The sequence below is a fragment of the Lissotriton helveticus genome, chromosome 5_1 (assembly GCF_964261635.1).
Source record: "Lissotriton helveticus chromosome 5_1, aLisHel1.1, whole genome shotgun sequence".
NCBI classification, from domain to species: Eukaryota; Metazoa; Chordata; class Amphibia; order Caudata; family Salamandridae; genus Lissotriton; species Lissotriton helveticus.
Genome location: NC_136065.1, coordinates 1,286,313,853 through 1,286,338,041, shown reverse-complemented (window position 1 = coordinate 1,286,338,041; position 24,189 = coordinate 1,286,313,853). Strand labels below are relative to the sequence as shown.

At 45.2% G+C, this 24,189-nt stretch overlaps 1 protein-coding gene across 1 annotated transcript in view; it reads left to right on the top strand.

The window, feature by feature from the left end:
• Nucleotides 1-24,189, top strand: part of TMEM183A (transmembrane protein 183A) — a 112,995-nt gene that overhangs the window by 31,345 nt on the left and 57,461 nt on the right. Inside the window, exons 4-5 of the mRNA XM_078644119.1 lie at nt 7,519-7,678; nt 10,823-11,003. Of these exons, the coding sequence (XP_078500245.1) occupies nt 7,519-7,678; nt 10,823-11,003 (341 nt within the window). The remainder of the gene's footprint in view (nt 1-7,518; nt 7,679-10,822; nt 11,004-24,189) is intronic.

Here is a 24,189-nt window from a genome sequence, read left to right as displayed (position 1 = left end):
CACAGAACTCTGGGTGCTGCCACCAACCGCACTGTGACTAACACCAGACGTGGATAGTAGTCCCATGTCAGCTGTGAGAGTGTGCTAGGTGCAGCCCTACAAGTCAGCAAACATTTTCTGGAATTCACATTACCATGGACTGGCCTAGGCTTCTGCACACATGCTAAATTAGTGTGATTGTAAGACAAACAAAGTTAGGATACCAGTTTTACATGCAGTCGAGTGCTCGGGCTGGGGGACCGGCTTGTTTAATGAGAATACTCACAAAAAGTACATCTGCTTATGTGGACAGGAGGAAAGGAGAACATTAGGGGTCAAAGGGAGAGTACTCCTTTAAGGACAAGAACCTCACTCACCCGAGGGTGACATGCTTCATCATAGGGTTCCCTCCTCACACTAAGACCGCAAGTTAACTGGTGTGGGCTGCAACTCTCCCACAGAGAGGAGCAGAAGTTCTTTCTATGAGATGAGCAGGGTAAGGTTCCCAGGAAGGGGCAGAGTGCAAGGAGAAAAGTGTAGTAAATAAAGGTATCTACTGGTGGGCTAAGTCTATACTTTATTCTGGCGCCCCCAGTGGATAGTTGAAACATGAGAGGACGGGGATTTGAAAAAAACAAAAACCTCTACGTGTTCAAATGCATTCATCAGGACCAACATTGTTAAGTCACTCTTCAGAAAAGAATTCGAAAGAACCAGCCTCACAGACGTAAGCCAGATTGTTTCGGGTGCAGCCCACCATGAGACTCTGGGTCTACAAGAACAAGATGTTCATTAGAAGCGCTCGCCCAGTATGACCTCTAACTTGCCAAGTATGCTACCATGTGTAATACATGAGCTGGTGTGACTAGGTGCGTATTGTGCCTATCATTGATGTCCCTACTCATACTTTTTAGAGAAATCTAAGGTAATCTTACCCAGACAACATCAGTGCATTACGCTCTCAAGCATCAGACAGCCATCAATGCCGCCGCAGTGCTATATATGCAATAGAAAGAATTCACACTCACTGAAAAACTGAACCAATAATTGTACAAGAGTAACAAAAACAAGGGGAAAAGGTATGTCATCGTAAACGGTCTTGTATGAAAACATAGAGGAAAAATACATAGAGAAGCACTCCTAAAGGAACTCTTCAACATCGTTAAAGAGCTCTCCAACCCCAACGCCGGAAACAACGACATCACCCCTTCGCAAGACCTCTGCAACTCCCTCGCCTCCTACTTCCACAACAAGATCGCGGACATACACAACAGCTTCAGCACCCAACCGACGCACGCCACGTCCGAACCACCGCCCCCCACCACCACCCTCCGCGCCTGGACCCCGATCAGCATCGAAGACACCGTCTGCACAATGAACTGCATCCACTCCGGATCTCCGACCGACCCCTGCCCTCACCACGTCTTCAACAAGGCCGACGCTGTCATCGCACCCCACCTGCGGGACATCATCAACACCTCCTTCGACACCGCTACCTTCCCGGAGAGTTGGAAGCACGCCGAACTCAGCGCCCTACTAAAGAAGCCATCAGCCGACCCCACCGACCTCAAGAACTACCGACCCATCTCGCTGCTCCCGTTTCCCGCAAAAGTCATCGAGAAGACCATCAACAAGCAGCTGGCCGCCTTCCTCGAGACGAACGGATCCCTCGACCTCTTGCAGTCTGGCTTCCGGGCCAACCACAGCACCGAGACCGCCCTGATCGCAGCAACCGATGACATCAGAGCCCTGCTCGACAACGGAGAAACAGCGGCCCTCATCCTCCTAGACCTTTCGCGGCCTTCGACACTGTCTGCCACCGTACCCTAGTACAGCGCCTCAGCAACGTCGGAGTCCAGGAGAAGGCACTGGAGTGGATCATCTCCTTCCTCGCCGGAAGGACACAGAGAGTCCACCTTCCCCCGTTCAGATCAGAAGCTACCGAAGTCATCTGCGGCGTTCCTCAAGGCTCCTCGCTCAGCCCAACCCTCTTCAACGTCTACATGAGTCCCCTCGCAGCCATCGCACGCCAGCACAACCTCAACATCATCTCCTACGCCGACGACACCCAGCTGATCCTCTCCCTCACCAACGACCCCGCCACCGCCAGAGCCAACCTACACGAAGGGATGAAAGAGGTAGCCGAATGGATGAAGGACAGCCGCCTGAAACTCAACGCGGACAAGACGGAAGTCCTCATCCTGGGATCCTCACCCTCCGCCTGGGACAACTCCTGGTGGCCCCCAGCCCTAGGCAGCGCACCCAAACCAACAGACCACGCCCGTAACCTGGGCTTCATCCTGGACTCCTCCCTCTCCATGACCAGACAAGTCAACGCCGTCTCCTCGTCGTGATTCAACATCCTACGCATGCTACGCAAGATCTTCCGATGGATCCCCACCGAGACCAGGAAGACGGTCACCCAGGCCCTCGTCACCAGCCGACTGGACTATGGCAACTCCCTCTACGCCGGAACCACCGCCAAACTCCAGAAGAGACTCCAGCGGATCCAGAACGCCTCAGCACGACTCATCCTGGACATCCCCCGCCACAACCACATCTCCGGACACCTGAGAGACCTGCACTGGCTCCCGGTCAACAAGAGAATCACCTTCCGCCTCCTCACCCACGCACACAAAGCCCTGCACAACCAAGGCCCAGGATACCTCAACAACCGCCTCAACTTCTACGCTCCCAAACGCCAACTTCGATCGACCGGCCACGCCCTCGCCGCCGTCCCCCGCATCCGAAGAGCCACTACAGGGGGAAGATCCTTCTCCTACCTCGCCGCCAAGACTTGGAACTCCCTCCAGACCCACCTCCGCCTGACCCAGGACCACCTCGCCTTCAGGAAGCAGCTCAAGACCTGGCTGTTCGAACAGTAGCAGACCCCCCCTCCCCAGCGCCTTGAGACCCTCCGGGTGAGTAGTGCGCTATACAAATGCTTTGATTGATTGATTGACTAAATGCAGTGAACACACATCCCAAATCACTAGTGGACCTAACAGATGTGTGGTCCACAAACCGTCCGGACTAGGTGGCAGACCCCAGGGTTCCGTGCTATTTATGGTAACCCAAGCAACAGTAGGAGGCGTACGGGCAGCGCAGGCTAAAGAAACATTGTGAAGGGGGGAGAGGGGGTCGCAAGGTCTTGCTGGGTGAGCATGAGTACCGGGGTTCAATGTGGCGGTCTCAAGAATAACATGATCTGCTCCTGTAACCAATCTATGTCTGCCCTGTGCCCCTATTAAAGCATTAGACCCAATCAAATATTTAAGTGACATACCAGACGAATGTAAAATCATCCTGTGCCCCAAATGGACCCCATACCTTCAGAGTCACTGTCCGCGTTTCCCGTGGTGTGCCCGGCGGAAGAAAGGACGTAATGCCAGGCATATCTTTTTAAAGGGACTGTGGGTCAGGAACATTCTGAGTAAAGAGGCGGGGTTACCGGGCAATATGGGAAACGTAGTCCAAAGTTTGGCGAGCTAAAAACACTTCTGGGATGACTGCCATATCAGATAATAAGCTAATCTGCAAACGGTGCCTAATGTCAAAGGAGGAGGTCAGAATAAAATACATGTAGGACGAAAGAGGTGAGTCACAGGAACAAATGTTATCATAACCGAGTGCCCAGCCCAGTGTCTCCCACCAAGTGTCTGGAGATGTGGAGAACCCGGACAGCACAGGGCGGTCAAAGGGCCTAACTAGGCATCTCCCTGGCCAAGGTAAAACATCACTGTTGGTGGTCCCCCTAGTGGAACAGAAAGGGGTAAAGAGGAGGTTTGACGATGCTCATGTGTGCTACCTTAGTGGAAGGGAGCATAGAATGATTGGAAAGTCAAGGACTGTAGGAATGTAATTAAGATGTTAACAGACATGCCATAATGGTCATAAGGTGGTCTACGGAATGTCAACATTCAGACGCCATAAATGGCAATTGAGTCCAAAAATCCATCATTGTTCCCTCCGGAATAACACTGTCTCTAAACTGTCCATATATGTGGTGTGTTAGGGTTTGCCTAGAATGCACCACCTGATATACTCATCCATGTGTCCGGACTGTAAAAAGTGTCTAGTCAACTTGGTAATGGATTTTTTGCATCTCGCTGACATCCAATGTTCAACTATTCTTATTTTAGCTCGAGTCTGCACGGGCAAGTGATGAGATAGGAACCACAGGGGAAATGCCCTTTGACTGGAGGAAAGACCAGAGAGTATGTGGAATCACCCTCTGGATGCTCACTTGTGGCCTTTTGTGAATCACAATGTCTCCAGCGTTCCTACTGTGTTTGAGAGCGAACAGAAATTTTGCTAGTGTTCTGTCCCTGCGTTGAGAATATGGCAGTTTTTGTTAATCACTTTTTTGACTGTCTGTCAGGTGATTATTTGTGCTTACACATACTAATATTTCTGAACTTGGTTTAGGATCCAATTCCTAGAGGACCTCGCTGTTATTCCTGGCTCGTTTAGACGCTCTCTGAACAAGGTCCAGTGGGTATTGCTTTTGTGAAAGATGATCACTCAATTCGGCCTCAATTTTTTTTATTTTTTCCAGTTCCATGCAGTTCCTCCTGAGTCTTCGGAACTGTGATACTGGAAGGTTATCCCGTAGTGCACAAGGGTAGAAGCTATTGTAGCACAATAAAGAATTGCGGTCCTGGTGTGAGGAGGGAACCCTATGATGAAGCATGTCACCCTTGGGTGATGGATGGTTCTTGTCCTTAAAGGAGCGCTCTCCTTTTGAACCCGAAGGTTCTCCTTTCCTCCCATTCACATGACCAGACATACTTTTTGTGTGTATTCTCATTGACTAGGTAGCAGTATGTTGTTGCTTGGGTTTCTGCCCCCCTGGACTTCCTATGTGTATTCAGTTTTGGACATGCTTGTTTACCATACAGGGGAACATTCCCGTTCCAGCACTCCTCAGTGGTGCCCCAGTACCATAGGACACTATCCACCCAGCCAGCCATAGAATGCTTCATGAGCAGACGTAACTGTAGTTGCTGCCATTTAGCTATGCTGTATGATTGACCGTGCCAAGTAATAGCTGTTATAGAAAGCCATGAACGATTGCAAACTGACTTATGGAAAGATCCATAGAGCAATATCCATTGGTGTCTGAGATGATTAATGAAACTAAGTTAATGGGCAGAACAATAAACTTACTTGCCTTGCATGATTTGTACTTGCCAGTAGGCATGATAAGAACAGATTTTTCTGATTTAATACGCTTGCCTTGAACATGCTGAAGACCAACCATAGAAACGTGTCTACTGAACCTCCTACAGGCCCTTTATGATAATAAAAATACTTTTTGCAGTCTGCCAGACCTCCCAAGCTGATTATCTCAAGCTACGAGGAAAAGTGTTAGGCTTTTCAGGGATAAAAGATAGGTATAAATTGCCAGCTTATCTTCAACAACTTGGTGTTTAACAACTTCGAGAATACGTTGAAATTGTTTGTTTTGCACTCTTCTGTCTATCTGTGATTGGATTGTTAACATCTAGTTGTACTGTTTAATCTTATTTATTCCGAGTGGAATGGTATGTTAATAGACCATTTCATGTGTCATTGTGTTGCATATCTTATTTTCAATTAGAGCACGTTTAACCCTATGGAAATGTAAACTATTTACTTTTCTGTGTAGGAAGGCTACACCCAGAGAAGCACTTAACACATGGTAGGCTACTCACACTGCAATCCAGCAAAAAGGTTGGCAGGGTATGCCCAGACGTGGGTCCCTTGCTCACTTTGCCACTGGATTCAAGCTATCCTGTCTGACGGTTGATTAGCCTGAAACCGGTCCCAGGAGGCTTGTTTCCGGTCCAGGGAAGACCTGGCTTGGCAGTTCGGGCTGGACTGTTCCCAGGAGGCACAGGGTCAGACTGATTTGCATATGGCCATGTCTGAACTAGGGTGGTGGAGTGAGCTAAAGAATGATGATGGATTAAACCCAGATCAGTTGACTGGGGTGAGTGTTTGATTTGCTCCAGCGCTCCGTCCATCATCCCCTTTGCTATCGGAACGAGACAGAGCAGAACCAAAGCATTTAAGTACCTTCTAAAAAGTATAAAAGCATGCATGTAAATACTGCAGTCTGGCAGAAGTAAGAAATGTTATAAGCATGTAAAAACTGTGCATGTGAGCCACTGCTTGTTTACATTTTTAAAGAAGCAGGATGCTTTGTAGATCGTCCTTTAGACAGTTCCGTTGAAAATAACCTTTTACTTATAAACAATTACTGCAAGTGTTGAGTATGTAGTGGAAAGCTTGTGTATGTGACCTTTGTTTTCTTATGTGTGAAAACCCAATAGTTGTCTGTGTACCAAACACTCTTTATGTGAATGTTCTGCTGAATGGAAAGCAAGAGAAAGGATGTCTGACAGGGTCACAGTAAATTTGGCAGCTAGACTTAGTTTTGCACAATCAAAACTTTATAACCTTTAATAATATCCGGATGCACAGAACGACACATCAGTTTTTGTAAAGGCAAGCTCTGATCTGTCAAATCGTGTTTGGAGGAGAAAAAACGCTTCCTCTGCTAAACTGGACTATAATTTCACTAGATTGTTTGCAAAGTTGGAAAGCCTATTCTAAATTGGGCTGTCCCCACATTTCTGGTCAGTAAACTATCGGAGGGGGTGGAATAGAAATGGTGACTGCCACAAGACACATCTTCAGTAGCATCTGCTAAATTTTATAGTATCTAAGATAACTAGAGTTTCACTCTATTCTATTTACAATGACATAATTCTCTAGGAACTGCCTTGAAACCCACATCCACTCCATAGTCCAAATTAGATTGGCATGAAAGGCACCCCTCAGTTGTTGCTACCAATATTAAAACACTGAGGGAACCATATAGCAAATGTTCGGCGGAAAAAGAAAATTGGCAGAGGGTTCATAATTGTGAGCTATGTGGAGTTTAGCACACCCAAACTTATCAGGTGTGATAACTCTGTACCCCTCAATCTTCCCCAGTTCCCATGGGTAAACATGTCCAGTTATTACTGGAACTTGCTATAGGCACCGAATGGTGCAGGGTATTCCTCATTTTTTAGTTTGAAGTTTGAATAGGAGGCATTCACCTGACCCAGTGAATAAATTGTTCCGTAGTGTCTGCATCTACCACGTCTGATAAATACTTCATGCTAACGTCCTGCCACCTTACTTGTGAGAAATTAATGACAACACTGTATTTCTGTTAAGGTGGTAATTTTGGGTGTTTTTACAATTACCGTTTTTCTTGACAAAATATGTGAGATTGTAGAAAAGGGGAGGGGCAGAGGAGGAATTCAGTGGACATGGTAAATGCACATTGCATATTGAGATATGCTTTGTAGGTAGTAAGATTTGCCTGCAATGTAATGTAATGTCATGTCAGTTACAGCATGCTGTGTCATACTATGTTTGGTTAAAATTCAATAAACGTGTTGGAAAAAAAAGTGATAGTGGCTTCTAGATCGAATTAATAACCTATCTTGAATATTTCTGAGTTATATATATTTTTTCTTTGATGTCTTTCCCTCTATTTAGAAACCATGCACAGCAACATTGGAGATGACTATCCCTTAGACATTTGGCTGATGCTTGCCTCCTATATACGCCCAGAAGATATCGTGAAGTTTGCTCTCATTTGTAAGAATGCCTGGACTGTTACTTGCACTGCAGCATTTTGGATGAGATTGTACAAAAGGTGTGATGGGGGAACTGTTCCTTCTACTTTGTATTTTCTTTTTATTGCATACTTTTGATTTTTAGCGCATTAAAATGTTGAGTGCTCTATTGAAGACCGTGCAGGAACAGCAGGCTATAAACACTGGTATGGACCCGCTGCTGTCAACTTTCCAGTGTTCTAATCCACTGCCTCTTAATCTCCCTCTCCCCTGTCTCTCTATAGGCTAAGAGGTTTGTGGATTTTGCAGGGGGGAAAAAAGAGAGAGAGAGACAGGCTGTGGGCGATGGCACACAGAGAGGTTCCCCCCCCAACACTCCACCCGTTGCTTAAAATGTCACTGGAGCCTTCTTGGAAGGAGGAATTCTCATCAGATCATGTCTCCCTCACCTCTTCCAAATGACGAAAAGCAGTTTGCGGAGCCGACGGAGAATCTGGCTGTTGGCCTCCTGTTACAGATCTTGCGGTGTTTGTGTGCGTGTCATGCACTCGCAGGAGGTGCTATGAAAGGAACTGAAGTATCAGAGGTGTAAGGGATTTTAAACACCTGGGTATCGTATGAGGCTGTTTTTTAGGTCTGGTGTAAGCCAAGACCTTATGATTTTACTAAAATAATATAATGAACTTGCTTATATGGGGTTTCAGTCCGCTCTCTTCTTTTATTAATCTGTTATTGTGTCTTTAACATTTTTCTTCACCCACTAAAGCATCCAGCATGGGGCAATAGGTCAGCCCACTTAAGTCATTGGCTTTGTGTGACTGTATTCATCCCTTTCACAAGGTGTACATCCGTAAACAAGGTAGTTATTTTCAGAAACTACTATGCATTTTGGGACCAAAACAATAGCTTTAAGACTGTTTTTAAAAAAAAATGTTTTTACCTTTACCGGTGACTGCCCAGCAGCTTACACAAAATACAATTTTACAGAACAAGCCCTGCTGGAGCCAGAAGGCAGGCAGCCATCACAAGAATACTGGCTTTGCCATTGCTTGATTAAATTGATATTTTCCACCTGCATGGGCTGGAATGTTCAAATATAAAGTCATATAATGTTATACCATCCTTTAAAGTTCTCCTCCCTTTTTAAAGGCCTAGCAAACCACTGGAGTAGGCCTTTTGATGTCAGAGTAGCTCACTAAGGTGGGCTATAAGGCTACGGTATGACTCATTTTACAACACAGAATCAAATAGAATGTTGGTAAGAAAATTGTTAATGTAAAGTCCATTTTAAGCTTTGATTGGGTATTTTGAAACGTTACTGAAAACCCCACCATCTCAATTGTTGCCTTTTAAAAATCATGGACTTCAGTAGGTGGAGATGGTGAAGAAAAATTATAGTTTCTAAGTGCGTAACTTTAAGTCAAAGTCAACAATTTATCTTAATTGTAATGTCCATAAGGAAATCATTTGTAATCACCTGATCAAAGAAAATTTTTCCATGTGCAAAGTAATACCATTGTTATAGTTTTTTATATGTCTCTATACTATACTGTCCGGAAGAAGGCAGTCCTAGCGAACATACTGAAAACAGTGTGTAGGAAACTAAATGCCAAATAAGTAGGAATCACTGAAATGCGAATTGACCATCTTTGTCTTAATGAATTATCCTTTTGTTCATAAGAAAGCACTTTTAACATAGAAGCAAGAGGAAGCACACATTTATTTTCTTTTGGATCTGCCAGGACAATACCTTATTCTTTTGTTAAAAGATGTGTATAGACTCCATAGAATATATATTCACTGAAAAAACAAAAGATTGAAGTGATGTTATAGAGATGTGAAACTGTCATTTAAAATGTAACATTTTAAATTAAAACCGACACAAATTCACCAGTTATAGGTCATGGAAGGAAAATAACTTGACCTCCTGCCATGTACAGAGTTATTGTCAATGATGTCATTTCAGACGTCATTAAAGATGTAATCAACATTTCATGAGTGATTGGATGTGTGGTCATAAGTAAACCCCTTGGCTTTTTTCAAAGGATATTGTTTTAACTTGAAAAAATATTTCATTACAATATCTTACTTTACTAACCCTGTGCTTAGCACAGCCAAAAGCAAAGCGGGTTGTAAGGTTGGGCAGTTTCCACTTTGTAGTTGTACACGAGTCAGAGTTTCCATAGGAAGAACGTTTTTGTTTTGCTAATAACTTTGGCGCTGTTTGACAAATCTTCATGAAACATTGCAACAACAAAAAACGTCATCCACCTCTGCTCCTTCCTGCTTGCAAATGAATGAAAAATTGACATACCCACTTCCCTAGAGAAAACTATTTTCTTGTAATCTATTTTTCTTCCATTAAAATGGTCTGAATGTTTTTTAAATGGTCTGAATGTTTTATTATAAGTTGAAATTTAGCATAATTTGTGACTGCAGTAATTGTTTGCCTCGCCAGTTATTTTTCATAAGAGACAAGATTGCATCCTTAGATTTAGTGGTCCAGCTGAAAATTCACCTTGTTTTGTCTACTTGTTATGGACACAGTATTTTAATAACTGCACCATTGTGCAGATTGACATTTTTTGCAGGAAAGCAAATTATGAAACGCTGTGGATCTAAAATCTGCTCTTTCTTGTTATGGACAGCTTCGTTTTACTGTAGGATAGTTGCTTTTGAGACAATACAATTGTACATGTAAGTCAGAATGAATGTAATAAGTTTTGAACTACATTTTTTTCTTTTTTTTTCTTTTCTTTTAAAAGCTATTGACTATTAAGGTCAGTGTGAGTGAAATGAGTTTGTACACATCATTTCACTTCGTTTATCTCTTTAAATACTCCCACGAGTTAAATAAATCACATTTCTGGTTTGTTCTAGCTTATGCTCCGTACTGGTATTGTGGCTTGAAATGTACTACTTTTAGGTTTGAGGTTTGTTTGTACCATCTGTGTACAGCCAACATATTGATAACAGCCTTTTACCTGAGAAAATGTTTACACTTTATCACCTGAGGGTTGATATTTTGAAATGTGGCTAAGAATGGGGAGGACACACCTGCAGATAGCAAATATTTAGTTTACCATAGACAATGAAGTGGATATGTGGTATTAAATTGTTTACCCTCACGTGCAGCTCAGTTGTTACATTTTTGTGATTTTTCTCTGATTACAGCTATTGTGGCTTTTGGAATACCTTTTGAGCCTTTCTTTGTCCTCCTTTAGGCACTATCAAACTACTGCTCTGCTTCCAGTCCGCTTGAGGCCGGAGTGCATCGAAAAACTGAGATGTCTGCGAGCCTGTGTGATCCGTTCATTGTACCATATGTATGAGCCATTTACTTCTCGACTGGCAAAAAGTCCTACAATCCCGGAATCGACTCCTAGCAATTTAGCTTATTCTAAAGTAAGTGGAATCTGTAGTTCACATCTCATATAGAGACCTCTCAGTTGGCAAAATAGTAAATGAGATCTGAGACTAATAAATCTCTTTGAAATGGACAGATCTAATTTTCTTTTTTTGTGTAAACTTTGTGTATTTTCTTTGTATATCATAATTATGTAGACCTACACATACTGTTTAAATTTGTTATTTCGAATGTCAAAATATCCTGCTGCTTTCGCAGACATAACATTTTACCTGAAATCTGCATAACAATATTTCCAGTGACTGAACCCTCACTGCTGTGTATGCACAATGTTCAGCAGCTAGTTGCATGTGGTATATTGCCATCTGACGTTACAGGACTAAATTAGACACAGGTTGCAGAGTGGAACGCCTTATCAAACTGCACTTAACAATGCTACTTGCTACTTACGTGAAGCTATGAATGGGCCAAATTTAAAAACAGCCTAAACATCACTGGAAATACGTGCTTAATAGTTCAACAGGTCAACTCTTTATTAACCCAAAACTTGATTTAAACATTATAACAATAAATCTAAAAATGTGAAGAGATTGGGTGACTAAAGCAATGATTGGTTAGAGTATAACGCATGAGGATAATGAACTGGACAACCACACAAATATCAAACGCAATGATGTGACCATACTCTTTCACAGTGATCTTGCCACAAAGTGATAAAAACCTGGAATGAGGCAGATTACAGGAATGTTTGCTAAAGTAGAGATTCAGAACTCTATGCTTATTCTGTGCTCAATGGATGCCCCCAACTTTGACAAATTAGACCTTGATCTCCAGATTACTCACGGAGAGCAGACTCTGTAATCATTATCAGCAAATACTGAAACCTGATTATCAAACTCCTCTTGGATAGGTTCAGGAACCCTGACAGTATCTGCAGTAGGATTATTCTGTGAGGCTTATGCAGCCTTACTCAGACCAGAACACTTGACTTTTGATATACCCTGATCCAGGTATTGCACATTTATATGTGAGGATAAATGTGCTTTGTGAGTTCCATGGCACTACAGCAACAATGTTATGTTATGTTATGTTATGGGGGAGTCTTGTAGAGCGCACGGCTACTCGGGCAGAGTGTCCCGGCGCTATAGATCTGCAGAGGAAACCGGAAACACAAGCAGACTAAAGGCCGTAAAGCCAAGTCTTCAGTCCCTTCCTAAAGGCCAACAGATTGTCTAATTTCCTAAGAGAAAGGGGAAGCTTATTCCAAAGCTGAGGTGCCAATAATCTGTAGGAGCGGCCCCCGATACGGGCACGCTTGGTAGCTGGAATGATGGCCAGGGCTTGAGTGGCAGAACGTAGAGATCTGGAAGGGAAGTAAAATTAGACACGTTTCCTAAGATAGACAGCACCAATACCATGCAAGGATTTAAAAGTCATGGTTAGAGTCTTAAAAAGTATACGCTTTCTCACTGGACGCCAGTGGAGCGAGTCTAGAAGGGCTGAGGTGTGAGTCCTATGACTGAGGCCAAAAATGGCCCTGGCAGCAGAATTCTGAACAGTTTGCAGACGAGCTAGAAGGTACTCTGGGAGCCCCAGATAAAGAACATTGGCATAGTCAAGCCTAGAGCCGATCAGTGCCTGGACTGTAATTTTCCTGTGAGAAAAAGAAAGGAAAGGGAGAAATTTCCTGAGCGTACGCAGCAGGGCGAAACATTGGCCGACCAGACTGAGAATCTGGGGTTTAAAAGTTAATCCGTTGTCAATTTTGACACCCAGATTCTTAGCAACCAGGGTGGGTGAAGACGGGGGATGCATATCCACAGGCCACCAGGATTTCCAATGAGTGTCAGGGGCACCGCCGAAAAAGATAATTTCAGATTTATCTGAATTACATTTTAGCTGGTTACGCTAAAACCAGGAGAAAACGGCCTCAAGGCAGCTCTTGATGGAATCGCCATCGAACTCAGTTTTCTTATCACAAGTGAAAAGAAGCTGCGTGTCGTCAGCGTAGGTCACAATCCGGGCACCATAGGGCTCCACCACTTCAGCCAGGGGGGATAGAAAAATATTAAAAAGTGTGGGACTCAGTACCGACCCCTTGGCACACCTACTGCCAGTGGAGGAACAGCCGCTGAGAAAGGAGGGACCCAGATCAGTTGTTGGCGCTCGGACAGGAAGGACTCAAACCAATTTAATACCAACCCTCTAAGTCCAATCTCCTGAAGTCTTAGAAGAAGACGGTTATGAGGGACGGTATCAAAGGCCGCGGAAAGATCCAATAATACCAGCATCGCCTTCCCTCCACGATCTGTCACCTCCTTGATAGACTCAGTTATCTCCAGCAGTGCTGTCTCGGTTCTCAGATTGGAATGAAACCCTGACTGGGTAGGATGCAGGATGTTATGTGTTTCTAAGAAATCGGACAGAGTGGAATGCACATGTTTTTCCGTGAGTTTAGCCAGGGCAGGGAGCAGTGAAATCGGTCTGTAGTTTGAATGCACCAACGGGTCCAAATTTGGTTTTTTTATCAGTGGAACGATGTGCGCCTTTTTCCACGCCTTGGGAACAACACCCGATTCAAAAGAGGCATTAAGAAGAGAATTAACCAAAGGATTAAGAACACGGGCCATTTTTGCCAAGATTTTAGCGGGGCAAGGGTCAGATGGAGATCCGGATTTCAGCTTAAGTAGTAGATCCAGCGACATCTGAGGAGACAGAGATGGAAAGACTGCAAAAGTAGGACTATCGGAAGTAATATACAACCCGGGCGCTAAAATGCCAGGATCTTTGGTAAGGATATCAGGCGGAAAAGACGCCTGAATATTGAGGATTTTATTTGAGAAGAAACTTGCCAGTTGCTTGACCCAGGATTCGGAAGGGGAAGATTTGGGAGAAGAGCAGTGGGAGCCGTAAATTCCTTAACAATTTAAAAAATGTCCTTGCTAATATTGCTAGCCGAGCCGATTCTTTTGGCAAAGTACAATTTCTTTTCCACCACAATGGCTTTATGATAAGTTTTAATAAGATCTTTGTACATCGCCTTAGAAGGGGCTTCATAATTGTTGCGCCAAATTCTTTCAGCCTTCTTACAGCTTCTCCTGATCTCGTGGAGTTCAGCAGTAAATCAAGGGGCTGAAGTACGTTGACCAGATTTTGGCTTTGCAGGAATAGGGGCTAACTCATCAAAGCGCTGTATAAGCCATGACTGGAAGATGGAAAGGTCATGCTCTAGCTTGCCCGTTAATTGGCATGGATGGGATGCCAGGGATTGCTCCAGCATGTCGCAAGTGACTCGATGAAAGGGGCGAAGCGCCACAGGCTGAGAGTCTATCCCGCTGCCGATGGATTTAGATAACCCCAGAATGTCGAAATTTAGCAGACAATAATCCGACCAGGTTAAGGGTATCGGCGGGGAGGATAGGAATGGAAGAATACACTTGATCGAGCAGGTGACCCTTATTGTGTGTTGCCGAAAAAATATACGGAGAAAGGCCAAAAGTGCTAGTAACATTGTGTAGTTTCAAAGAGTCCGCTGCCTCAGCGTCGTCCAAGTGGATGTTAAAGTCCCCAAGAAGTACGCAATGCTTATATTTCATATAATAAGCGGGGACAGGGTCACATGGAGCTCTTCAAAGAAAGAGCTAAGGTAGCCTGGTGGCCTATTCACCAATAGGCCAGCGCACAAATGGTGCGAGGAAAAAGACAGGCAGAACCCGATTGATTCAACCCCTGTAATGGTCTCAGTCTCGAGCACTGAGCAGGTAAATTGCCTGTCAACCACAATGGCAACGCCTCCTCCCCTGCCCACCTCCCGATCCTTCCTAATAATGTAGTAATTAGGGGGAAGGGCAGCCGAGATGTCAGGGTTGGAGGCGTCAGATAGCCAGGTCTCAGTGAGGAAGAGACAAGCCGGTTTATGCTCCATAAAAAGATTAAAGAGGTGCAGGCCCTTTTGCCTAAAGATCGTGTGTTTAATAACATACAGGAGAAGTGCTGGGGTTTATCCAGAGCGGGGTCAGAGGGGTTAGGCAGGCCTTCCGAAACCTGCGTGAGGGTGGAAGTAGTGGTCGCACATCCGCATTTCGCACAATTCAGGATGGCGGTTGCAGGATCACATTCAGGCTCAGAGCACTTACGACCGACATTTCCCTTAAGCGATACAAAAGGGGATGATGGACGGAGCGCTTGAACAAATCAAACACTCACCCCCAGTCAACTGATCTGGGTTTAATCCATCACCATTCTTTAGTTCACTCAGCCACCCCAGTTCAGACATGGCTATATGCAAATCAGTCTGACCCTGTGCCTCATGGGAACAGTCCAGCCCGAACTGCCAAGCCATGTCTTCCCTGGACCGGAAACAAGCATCCTGGGACCGGTTTCGGATTCATAATCCTCATCAGCCAGGCTATCTTGAATCCAGTGGCCAAGTGAACAAGGGACTCACGTCTGAGCATACCCTGCCACACTTAGGGCGAACAAAGCGATACAAAAGGGGATGATGGACGGAGCGCTTGAACAAATCAAACACTCACCCCCAGTCAACTGATCTGGGTTTAATCCATCACCATTCTTTAGTTCACTCAGCCACCCCAGTTCAGACATAGCTATATGCAAATCAGTCTGACCCTGTGCCTCATGGGAACAGTCCAGCCCCAACTGCCAAGCCATGTCTTCCCTGGACCGGAAACAAGCATCCTGGGACCGGTTTCGGATTCATAATCCTCATCAGCCAGGCTATCTTGAATCCATTGGCCAAGTGAACAAGGGACTCGCGTCTGAGCATACCCTGCCACACTTAAGGCGAACAAAGCGATACAAAAGGGGATAGAGGGTAGCAAAATCATAACTATACGTAGGCTCAGAGGTGGAGTTAACATGAACCGTGTCTACTGCGGGCACGGGTGCCTCCGGGACGTGGACGGGCGCAGACGGGCTTACCTTTGGCGCACCTTTGGCGCGCATTATGCGCGCATTATGCGCGCCCACTGCACACGTCCGCTGCACGTCCTCGGAGGCACTCTGGTTAAATAGGGAGGGAAGGTTGGTCAGAGGGCGCTAAAGACTAGCGGGCTGACCTAGATTCCACCCAAGATGGCGGCCGCGCTGGAAGCAGCGTGAAAACCAGCTGCCTAGTCAGGTAGGGCAGCAGACCACTCGCTATGGTGTCCGTGCAAACAAAAATTGAGGCAGTAGCTTTAGTAACACACTGTCCCCCAGAGTGGAAATTAAAAAAAACACAGTTGTATTAATCACACTGTCAAAAACATTTAAAATTATTACAGCTGGCTAGCGTTTTTCCTTAAATATCGCGCATGTTCCCGGCTGAACCTCAGGAACAGATCTAAACTCGGCGCGAGGAAGCCCGGTCTCTTATGGTCAGAGGGCGCTAAAGACTAGCGAGCTGACCTAGGTTCCACCCATGATGGCGGCCGCGCTGGAAGCAGCGTGTAAACCAGGTGCCTAGTCAGGTAGGGCAGCAGACCACTCGCTATGGTGTCTGTGCAAACAAAAATTGAGGCAGTAGCTTTAGTAACACACTGTCCCCCAGAGTGGAAATTTAAAAAAAACACAGTTGTATTAATCACACTGTCAAACCCATTTAAAATTATTACAGCTTGCTAGCGTTTTTCCTTAAATATCGCGCGTGTTCCCGGCTGAGCCTCAGGAACAGATCAAAAACAAAAACAACAACAACAACAACAACAACAACAACAAAAACTTATAGGGGAATCTCTGACCTTCATCAGCCAGTGCTTAGAATTGGAACATATAATAGGTCTTGATAGCACATCAAGAAATGGAAAAATGGAAAACATCCATTACAACGTTGTCAGAATTACGCATTACACGTACAGCAATGTCTTTACCACGCATCATATTACCACGAATAAAGCTTACCATGCATGGCTTTACTACAGAGGACATTACTGCTCATGGCTTTACTACGGATGACATCACCACGCATAAACAATGTAAAAAAATAAAATAAATTTGTTCCATCATACCACCCACCATTTTTTTTTTGTTGCTGTGGAGGGCGATGGCCTTTGCACCTCGATGAAATAAGTACAAGATGCAGTTCTAATTGCGGCAGGGTACAATTATAAGATGCACCCCGACCCATAGCTGGCAAGGTTTTAAATTGCTTACGTGTGACATTTTCATAATTTCAGTGTAGTTATGAGTGACATTCAACAACTATGAGTAACACTTTCTCGCGACAGTATGTCACCCATACTTACTAGTAGCATGACACAGCCCACTGCCTAGGTCGGACACCTGTTGCCGTGTGGGGCGGCAGAGAAACAAACAGATCCCCTACCTTAGCCAGCCTGTGCCTCCCTAGCTGGCAACTAATCAAATCAGATCATGATCGCTTGACAGTCTATCCAGGCTCTCTGCCTAATGGGACCCGAGGCCGACTATACGATGGGAGAGAGGCCACAGCTGGGATCTTCTCCCTGAACAGTTCTCCAATTAGGCCCCTCTTTTAATGCAGTATATGTTGACCCTGTTTTTGTCAGTTATTTAGAAGCTTTGTATTGTTGCTGGACATCAAGTCAAGTTTCAAGTCAAGTCAAGTTTAGATTTGTATAGCGCACTACTCACCCAGAGGGTCTCAAGGCGCTTGAGGGAGGGGGGGAGCTTTACTTATCAAATATCCAAGTTTTTAGTTGTTTTCTGAAGGAGAGGTGGTTCTGTGTGAGGCGGAGGTGGCTGGGGAGGGAATTCCAGGTCTTGGCCGCTAAGTAGGAGAAGGATCTTCCCCCCATGGTGGATCTTTGGATGCGTGGAACTGCGGCGAGGGCTTGATTGGACGATCGAAGTTGGCGGGTGGGGCTGTAAAAGGACAGGCGCGTGTTGAGGTATTCTGGTCCGAGGTCGTAGAGGGCTTTGTGTGCGTGGGTGAGGAGGCGGAACGTTATTCTCTTGTTGACGAGAAGCCAGTGGAGGTCTCTCAGGTGACCTGAAATGTGATCTTGGCGGGGGATGTCTAGGATGAGTCTGGCTGAGGCGTTTTAGATTCGTTGGAGTTTTTTCTGTAGTTTGGCTGTGGTTCCGGCGTAAAGGGTGTTTCCGTAGTCCAGTCGGCTTGTGACAAGTGCATGGGTGACCGACTTTCTTGTTTCGGTGGGGATCCAACGGAAGATTTTTTTGAGCATACGTAGTGTGTTGAAGCATGATGATGAGACGGCGTTGACTTGTCTGGTCATCGTGAGGGAGGAGTCCAGAATGAAGCCCAGGTTACGTGCGTGGTCCGTTGGTGTGGGTGCGGTTCCCAGGGCCGGTGGCCACCATGAGTCGTCCCAGGCGGAGGGGGATGAACCTAAGACGAGTACTTCCGTTTTGTCCGAGTTCAGTTTTAAACGGCTGTTCTTCATCCACTCGGCTACTTCTTTCATCCCTTCGTGTAGGTTGGTTTTGGCGGTGTCTGGGTCATTGGTGAGTTAGAGGATCAACTGGGTGTCGTCTGCGTAGGAGATAATGTTGAGGTTGTGTTGGCGCGCAATGGATGCGAGGGGACTCATGTATACGTTGAAGAGGGTGGGACTGAGTGAAGATCCTTGGGGTACGCCGCAGATGACTTCGGTGGCCTCTGATCTAAAAGGGGGGAGTCGGACTCTCTGGGTTCTTCCTGCGAGGAACGAGATTATCCAATCCAATGCTTTTCCTTGTATTCCGACGTTGCTGAAGCGTTGTATAAGGGTGTTATGACAGACTGTGTCGAAGGCTGCGGAGAGGTCGAGTAGGATGAGGGCAGCAGTCCGTTTGATACCAGGTTTTATGCAAGGGGTGCTTTTTTACATTAATTAGGCGGGTGTGTGGTTTTGTGTTTCTGTATTCAAAACTCAGAAGTTCGTTTGGCTTGCATATGAGTTTCTTTGATAACAGGATATTTCCACACTGCTATATAGAGATTCCTACACCTCCCATTGTACACTAGTGCCATCTTGTGGTCTTTGTAAAACAAGCTCAGCTATTAAGCATCCTTCCCGACAAAGCTCGCACTTCTGTACACGGTTATTTTGCGTGACATTCTCGGGCACTAAGCCAGGTAATGCAGGATAATTACCTGGAAATGTATTATTCTAACGCGAGAAGCATGGCGCTCGGCAGGGGTCCAGACCTCCACACCTGGGGCACCCCTCTCAAATACTCATTCCACGCACGCCACAAACCCAATAAATACCCCGGTAAAAGGGAAGCAGAATTAACCCCATGATGGGTACAGAGTTGAAGTGACAGTGCTGACTTATCCCAGCTCAGCAACCCCATCAAGTTGACGGCGGAGGTTTAAAATAAAAAACACGCATTACTAGTTGTTTTTGAAAACATCTATTCGCCTAAAAGGCCCTGCGTGCGTACTTGCGTCGCTAGGTGGCAGTGTTTCAGTTTTTTTGGCTATCTTCTCTCCGAAATTTGTCTTATTTACTTTAGCACTGCTCAGTTTATTTTGATGTCCATACGCTTGTGCGTTGTGTCTTCCTGTCCCTTAAAACACCATCAAATTGTCCACATTTTAAACATCAACAGTAACATAGGACGGTATGTTAAAAAAATGTGTTCTAAATCTTTGTATTGTACTGGCATGCGTGGTTAGTGTATGTGTGTTAAAGACATTTATAATGTACCCTTATGAATTGTGTTGTAATGACCTGCGTGGCACTGGCTCATGTGTGATAGGTGTATATACGTTGTTTCATCCTACAACCGTGGAAATAATACTTCTTGCTTATAGGATTCGAAACACAAAATGTGTGATTGATAATAAATGTGCACCTGATGTCTAACTTAAAAACTGAAAGCTTAAATCCTACATTGTGGGAAGCGAAGCTGGTAAGATCTTCTAGGGATGTGAACTGATAAAGATAATAAGTTTGCCTGAAAAGCAAAAAACTGACCCACGGGAGAAAAGGATCAGTGAGAAATGGAGTGCATTTTTAATTAAACCCAGGAAGCCTTATTACACGAACTAGAATCGGTCAGTTGTGACTTCACATCTCTCGCTCATCCCAGTCCTAATTTTTATTGTCGGGCCTATAATTGAGTCACTGTGAGCAAAGTTGAGTTGACGTTTTGCTGTCCAACTCTAGAAAAGAGAAGCAAAGCGTGCGATACGAGGATTTCATAATGCCCATAGATAGACAACGATTTACCCGTTGGACCTCTAACATTCCCCATGTTTAAAAAAAAAACTTCACAGCACAGAACAACGCGGCTTAAGTGAAGTAAACGGAAACTTAAAGGCCTTCATGTAACTGCCATGACTGTCAGTTCAACCAAATCAATCACTGGAAGGAAGCATTGCCCAGGTAGACTTTGTGTGTAACAGTATGAATACTGGGGAGTCACCTGGAAGAGACAGATGTAGAAAGGGTCTAAAAACATGGCTGTTTGGGCATAACGCTTAATCTACTTGCGCCGAACGAGTCTGCTTCACGGCTAGCGCCTAGACACCTTAGAGTATTGTGCACTTTATAAATACATCATCATCATCATCGTCTCCTCTACTGTGCAAGATGAGATGAGCATACATATCATGTCTTTTTTACAAAGCACTTGGAAGAAGCAAAGTCATCTTCAATACTGAGGCAAGAATTCAGCAGAACTCGCCTCTCTGATATCCAAATTAAGGGCACCTGGAGAGCAACAGATAACACCCATTATCGCTAATAAACACTGAAATGAAGATATTAACCAAGAGTCTGGTCGGCACACAGCTAGTCATTCCATACCTGATTGAAAAATCACAAGCAGGTTTTGTTCCATGGTGGTCTTTACCAGAAGTATGGATAATTTAATTCACATTTGAATGCATATTTCCCCCCATTAGATCCTATAGTTTATCTTGACATGGATGTGGATGATGGTTAATCTCACCTTGATTAAAACGCCACCCACTACCTTTAACATTAATTGTTTCATGCTCTTGATAATTTAATAGATGGCTACGAATACAAATACCCAGTAAAACTGAGGTTTTTGGCTTGTGTACTTCTAGCTGGACATTTGCATTGTGGCCACCTGCGTATGGTCATGAGCAAACCTTGACCATAAATTTGAAATCTGGCCATCCTGTTTGATGATTTTTGTCCTTTATTATAAACAGTATAATTGATCCATCTTTCATTATAAACTCTTTTCCTCCCCTATCTTTAATGTGATTGGAAACTCATGGTAATGAAAGCAGTGATATTGTTTTGTCTGGGCTGTGGAAATGGGATATATAGACGTCTCCCAAATTAGTTAATGTTTACAGCATATGCCATCTAGAGTTGGGCTCACAATGTTACAAGTTCTTCTTTGAAGGAGTTTTAGTTTCAAGGCGACTTGTGATACAGCACCAGGATTTAGCTGCACCTCAATTCTTTTTTTCTGCCATTGGATTTGGATGTGTTTCAATTGCTCTGTTAGCGCTGTGCACGGACAGCTAGATTTTGACACTTTTGGACTGAGCACTTGTCTTCAAGGCACAGAGTCCATCTCACCACCATCTGCAGCTTTAGAACTGACCTGTTTACTGAGCCTTGGACCAAGTCCTATGAGAAGGTTCTGCCGAATACACCATTTAAAATCTGCCTCGCTTTTATAAATTCCTGCTATATTTTTTTTATTTTGATAAGTTTTATATAGCTCTGGCTAGACCGAAGGTCTCCGAGCGCTTTACATAAGGAAACAAACAAGTTGCAAGCTACAAGAAAAAAAATTCACATAAATTACAGAATGAATTACATAGACAAGACAAGAGTTACTAGCGAACACCAGAAATCAAGATCAAAAAAGACCAAGAGAGCAGGATGTCCACAGGGAGGAGACCACAGCGGAGAAAAACGACGAGATATATGTCTGAAGTCCGGCTGGGTAGGTGACGGCCATAGTGGTGTGCCAGAGCCAATCTTCCCCCATAGTTGTCGGTGTAGCTCCAGCGGGAATCAGCCTTTCGTCTAGGGCTCAGCCAGGTAAGAATGAAGATCATGAAGTCTTGAGTCCAGAAACAGGGGATTGGGTCTACCCATTGTGATCTCCGGAGGCTATTCTCCACTCACATACTGACCGCCTCTGAAGTGCGTCTGCTGTGGCGTGCGGGACCCGTGAGTCACCAGGGCGGTCTCCCGTGGGCTCCCGGTAAGCTCCATAGAGCAGTCGCCATCTTAGGGTCAGGCAGAGTTGAGAACTGGAGCGAGCCTCTGAACAAATAGGAACCTCAGAGACCAAAAAAGAAGAGTGTCTAGCATGTTACTTGACTTGTTGAGAATAGTGTTTAATTCAGTCCAAAATCCCTGCACAAGGAGGGAAGCCGGAGCTACTGTTAAAACAGCAAACGCCGCCCAGGAGCAATCCGCCATCTTGTGCTCAGCAAACGCGTTTCAGACCCGGCAAGTTCAAGGCTGATGGGGGCACAGGTCATCGGAGCCCCCTACCGTCAATACCGGAGCATCAGCGGAACCTGGGGTCATCAGCAGTGCCCCCTCTCACCGTCTATTATCCCGTGGTGCGTGACAGCAAACAGTGGAGACCTCGTGCTTTCAGCGCCGCGTTCTCCGCTCTGATCTGGCTAGGCGAGGCCCGCTGGAGTGCCAGGGGTTTCTGAGACCAGCGCACGCTCACCGTGTGTAGTATGGGGAGCTGCTGGGGTGTCTGCGTTTGCGAGCGGTGGCTTAGTTTTGGCAGCCGTGATAGCTCCGCTGAAGCTCTTTATTCATCACTTGGGATCATCACCATCATGGACGGAAGCTAGGTGGCACTGGAGAATTGAATGTTGCAGCCAACCAATCTCTGGGGGTGGTGGAGTCGAGATGAGCTATTTTCAGAGATATTTCTCCAAAAAGGCGATCCCCAGCACGGGAGCTCCCGGCCGGAGCTCCTTACTCATCAGCCATCTTGTCAGAAGTCAAGTATGTCATGTATATTAGGTCTATGACCCGTGTGTATCGAGGAACAACAGAGAAACCACATGTTCAGTTTGTAAAGCGTTTTTCTTAACAAATCCTGTTCAGCATAGAATGGATCGAAGATGGGTGCACTAATTGATGGTCACATGGCAGAAACCAGCACTGCATCATCTCCTGAGGTCACCAAATATGTCAAAGGAGTCCATTATGACAACAAATGGAGGAAGGGAGTGGTGCATCCGGTGGCTCAGACACCAGAGAGAGTCTTAAATATGTGTTCTCTAATGACTGTAACTCCGGACACCATGAGTCTCAGGGTTCTCAATGAAAATTGAGCCGAGGACAAAGACCACGCCTCAGGTATCTGACATCGACATAGAGATCTGAGCTCAAAACCCATGACCTCCAGCAAATACCATTTGCCCTCACTTTGAGAATCCTCACTCAGACTTTGGAAAAAACTGCAGCTCCATCCCTTGCCAGATGAACCTCCACTTAAAGAGGCTTTACAGGTGGCACCTCCCTCTACAGTCCAGACCGGTTGGCACCAAAAACACCTTTGATGCAAAGCACCAGGCCTAAAAGGGGAGATGAACTGATCAGCCTTTGCCATTGAATTAGGTCAAAACGTTGAATCTGAGCACACCACACTGTTCACAAGAACAAAGTGAACACCTAGATGCTAGGCTGACAACTATATTAACGCAGACATGGTGACATTGTTGCACAGTCATCTTCCATCTCAAAGCCCTGTCAGAATAAAACTGAATCTTTCTTTTGAGGAAGTATATCAGAGGAGCTCTGGGCCTACCGCATTCCTTAAAAGAAAAGGTAGACACTACGTAACCACCACAGATGTATCCGTAACTTTGCATATTCGGACATTGACCAGGACTTTTCAACAGACTCTTTGCTCTTGCAGATTGACCCAGGGCCAACCTATCAGCTGGATGATGCATCACAAGATTATAGGGAAGATCCTCAGGACAACCCCTCTTTGGAGCTGTACCTTGTTGGGGTTACCCCCTGACTGATGACTGTTCGGCATTTAATCATTCATGGGCATGTCTCACCTGTCCTCCTTGTGGATACAGCACATACAAGAGCATTTGGGCAGGGCACAGTTAATACTCTGCCACTTGACAAGGAGCGTAAGACAATTGGCACTGGCATTGAGCGCTTCTACCCAATGCTGCCTACCAATTCCACCTGCCTTCTTGAAGGACTCAACGGGTATCAGTGGGAGGAGATAGAGGAGATACTCCAGCACCTTTCAGATGCACATCAGAAAAGAATAAAGGAGTTTATACATTAGGAAAAGGCCATC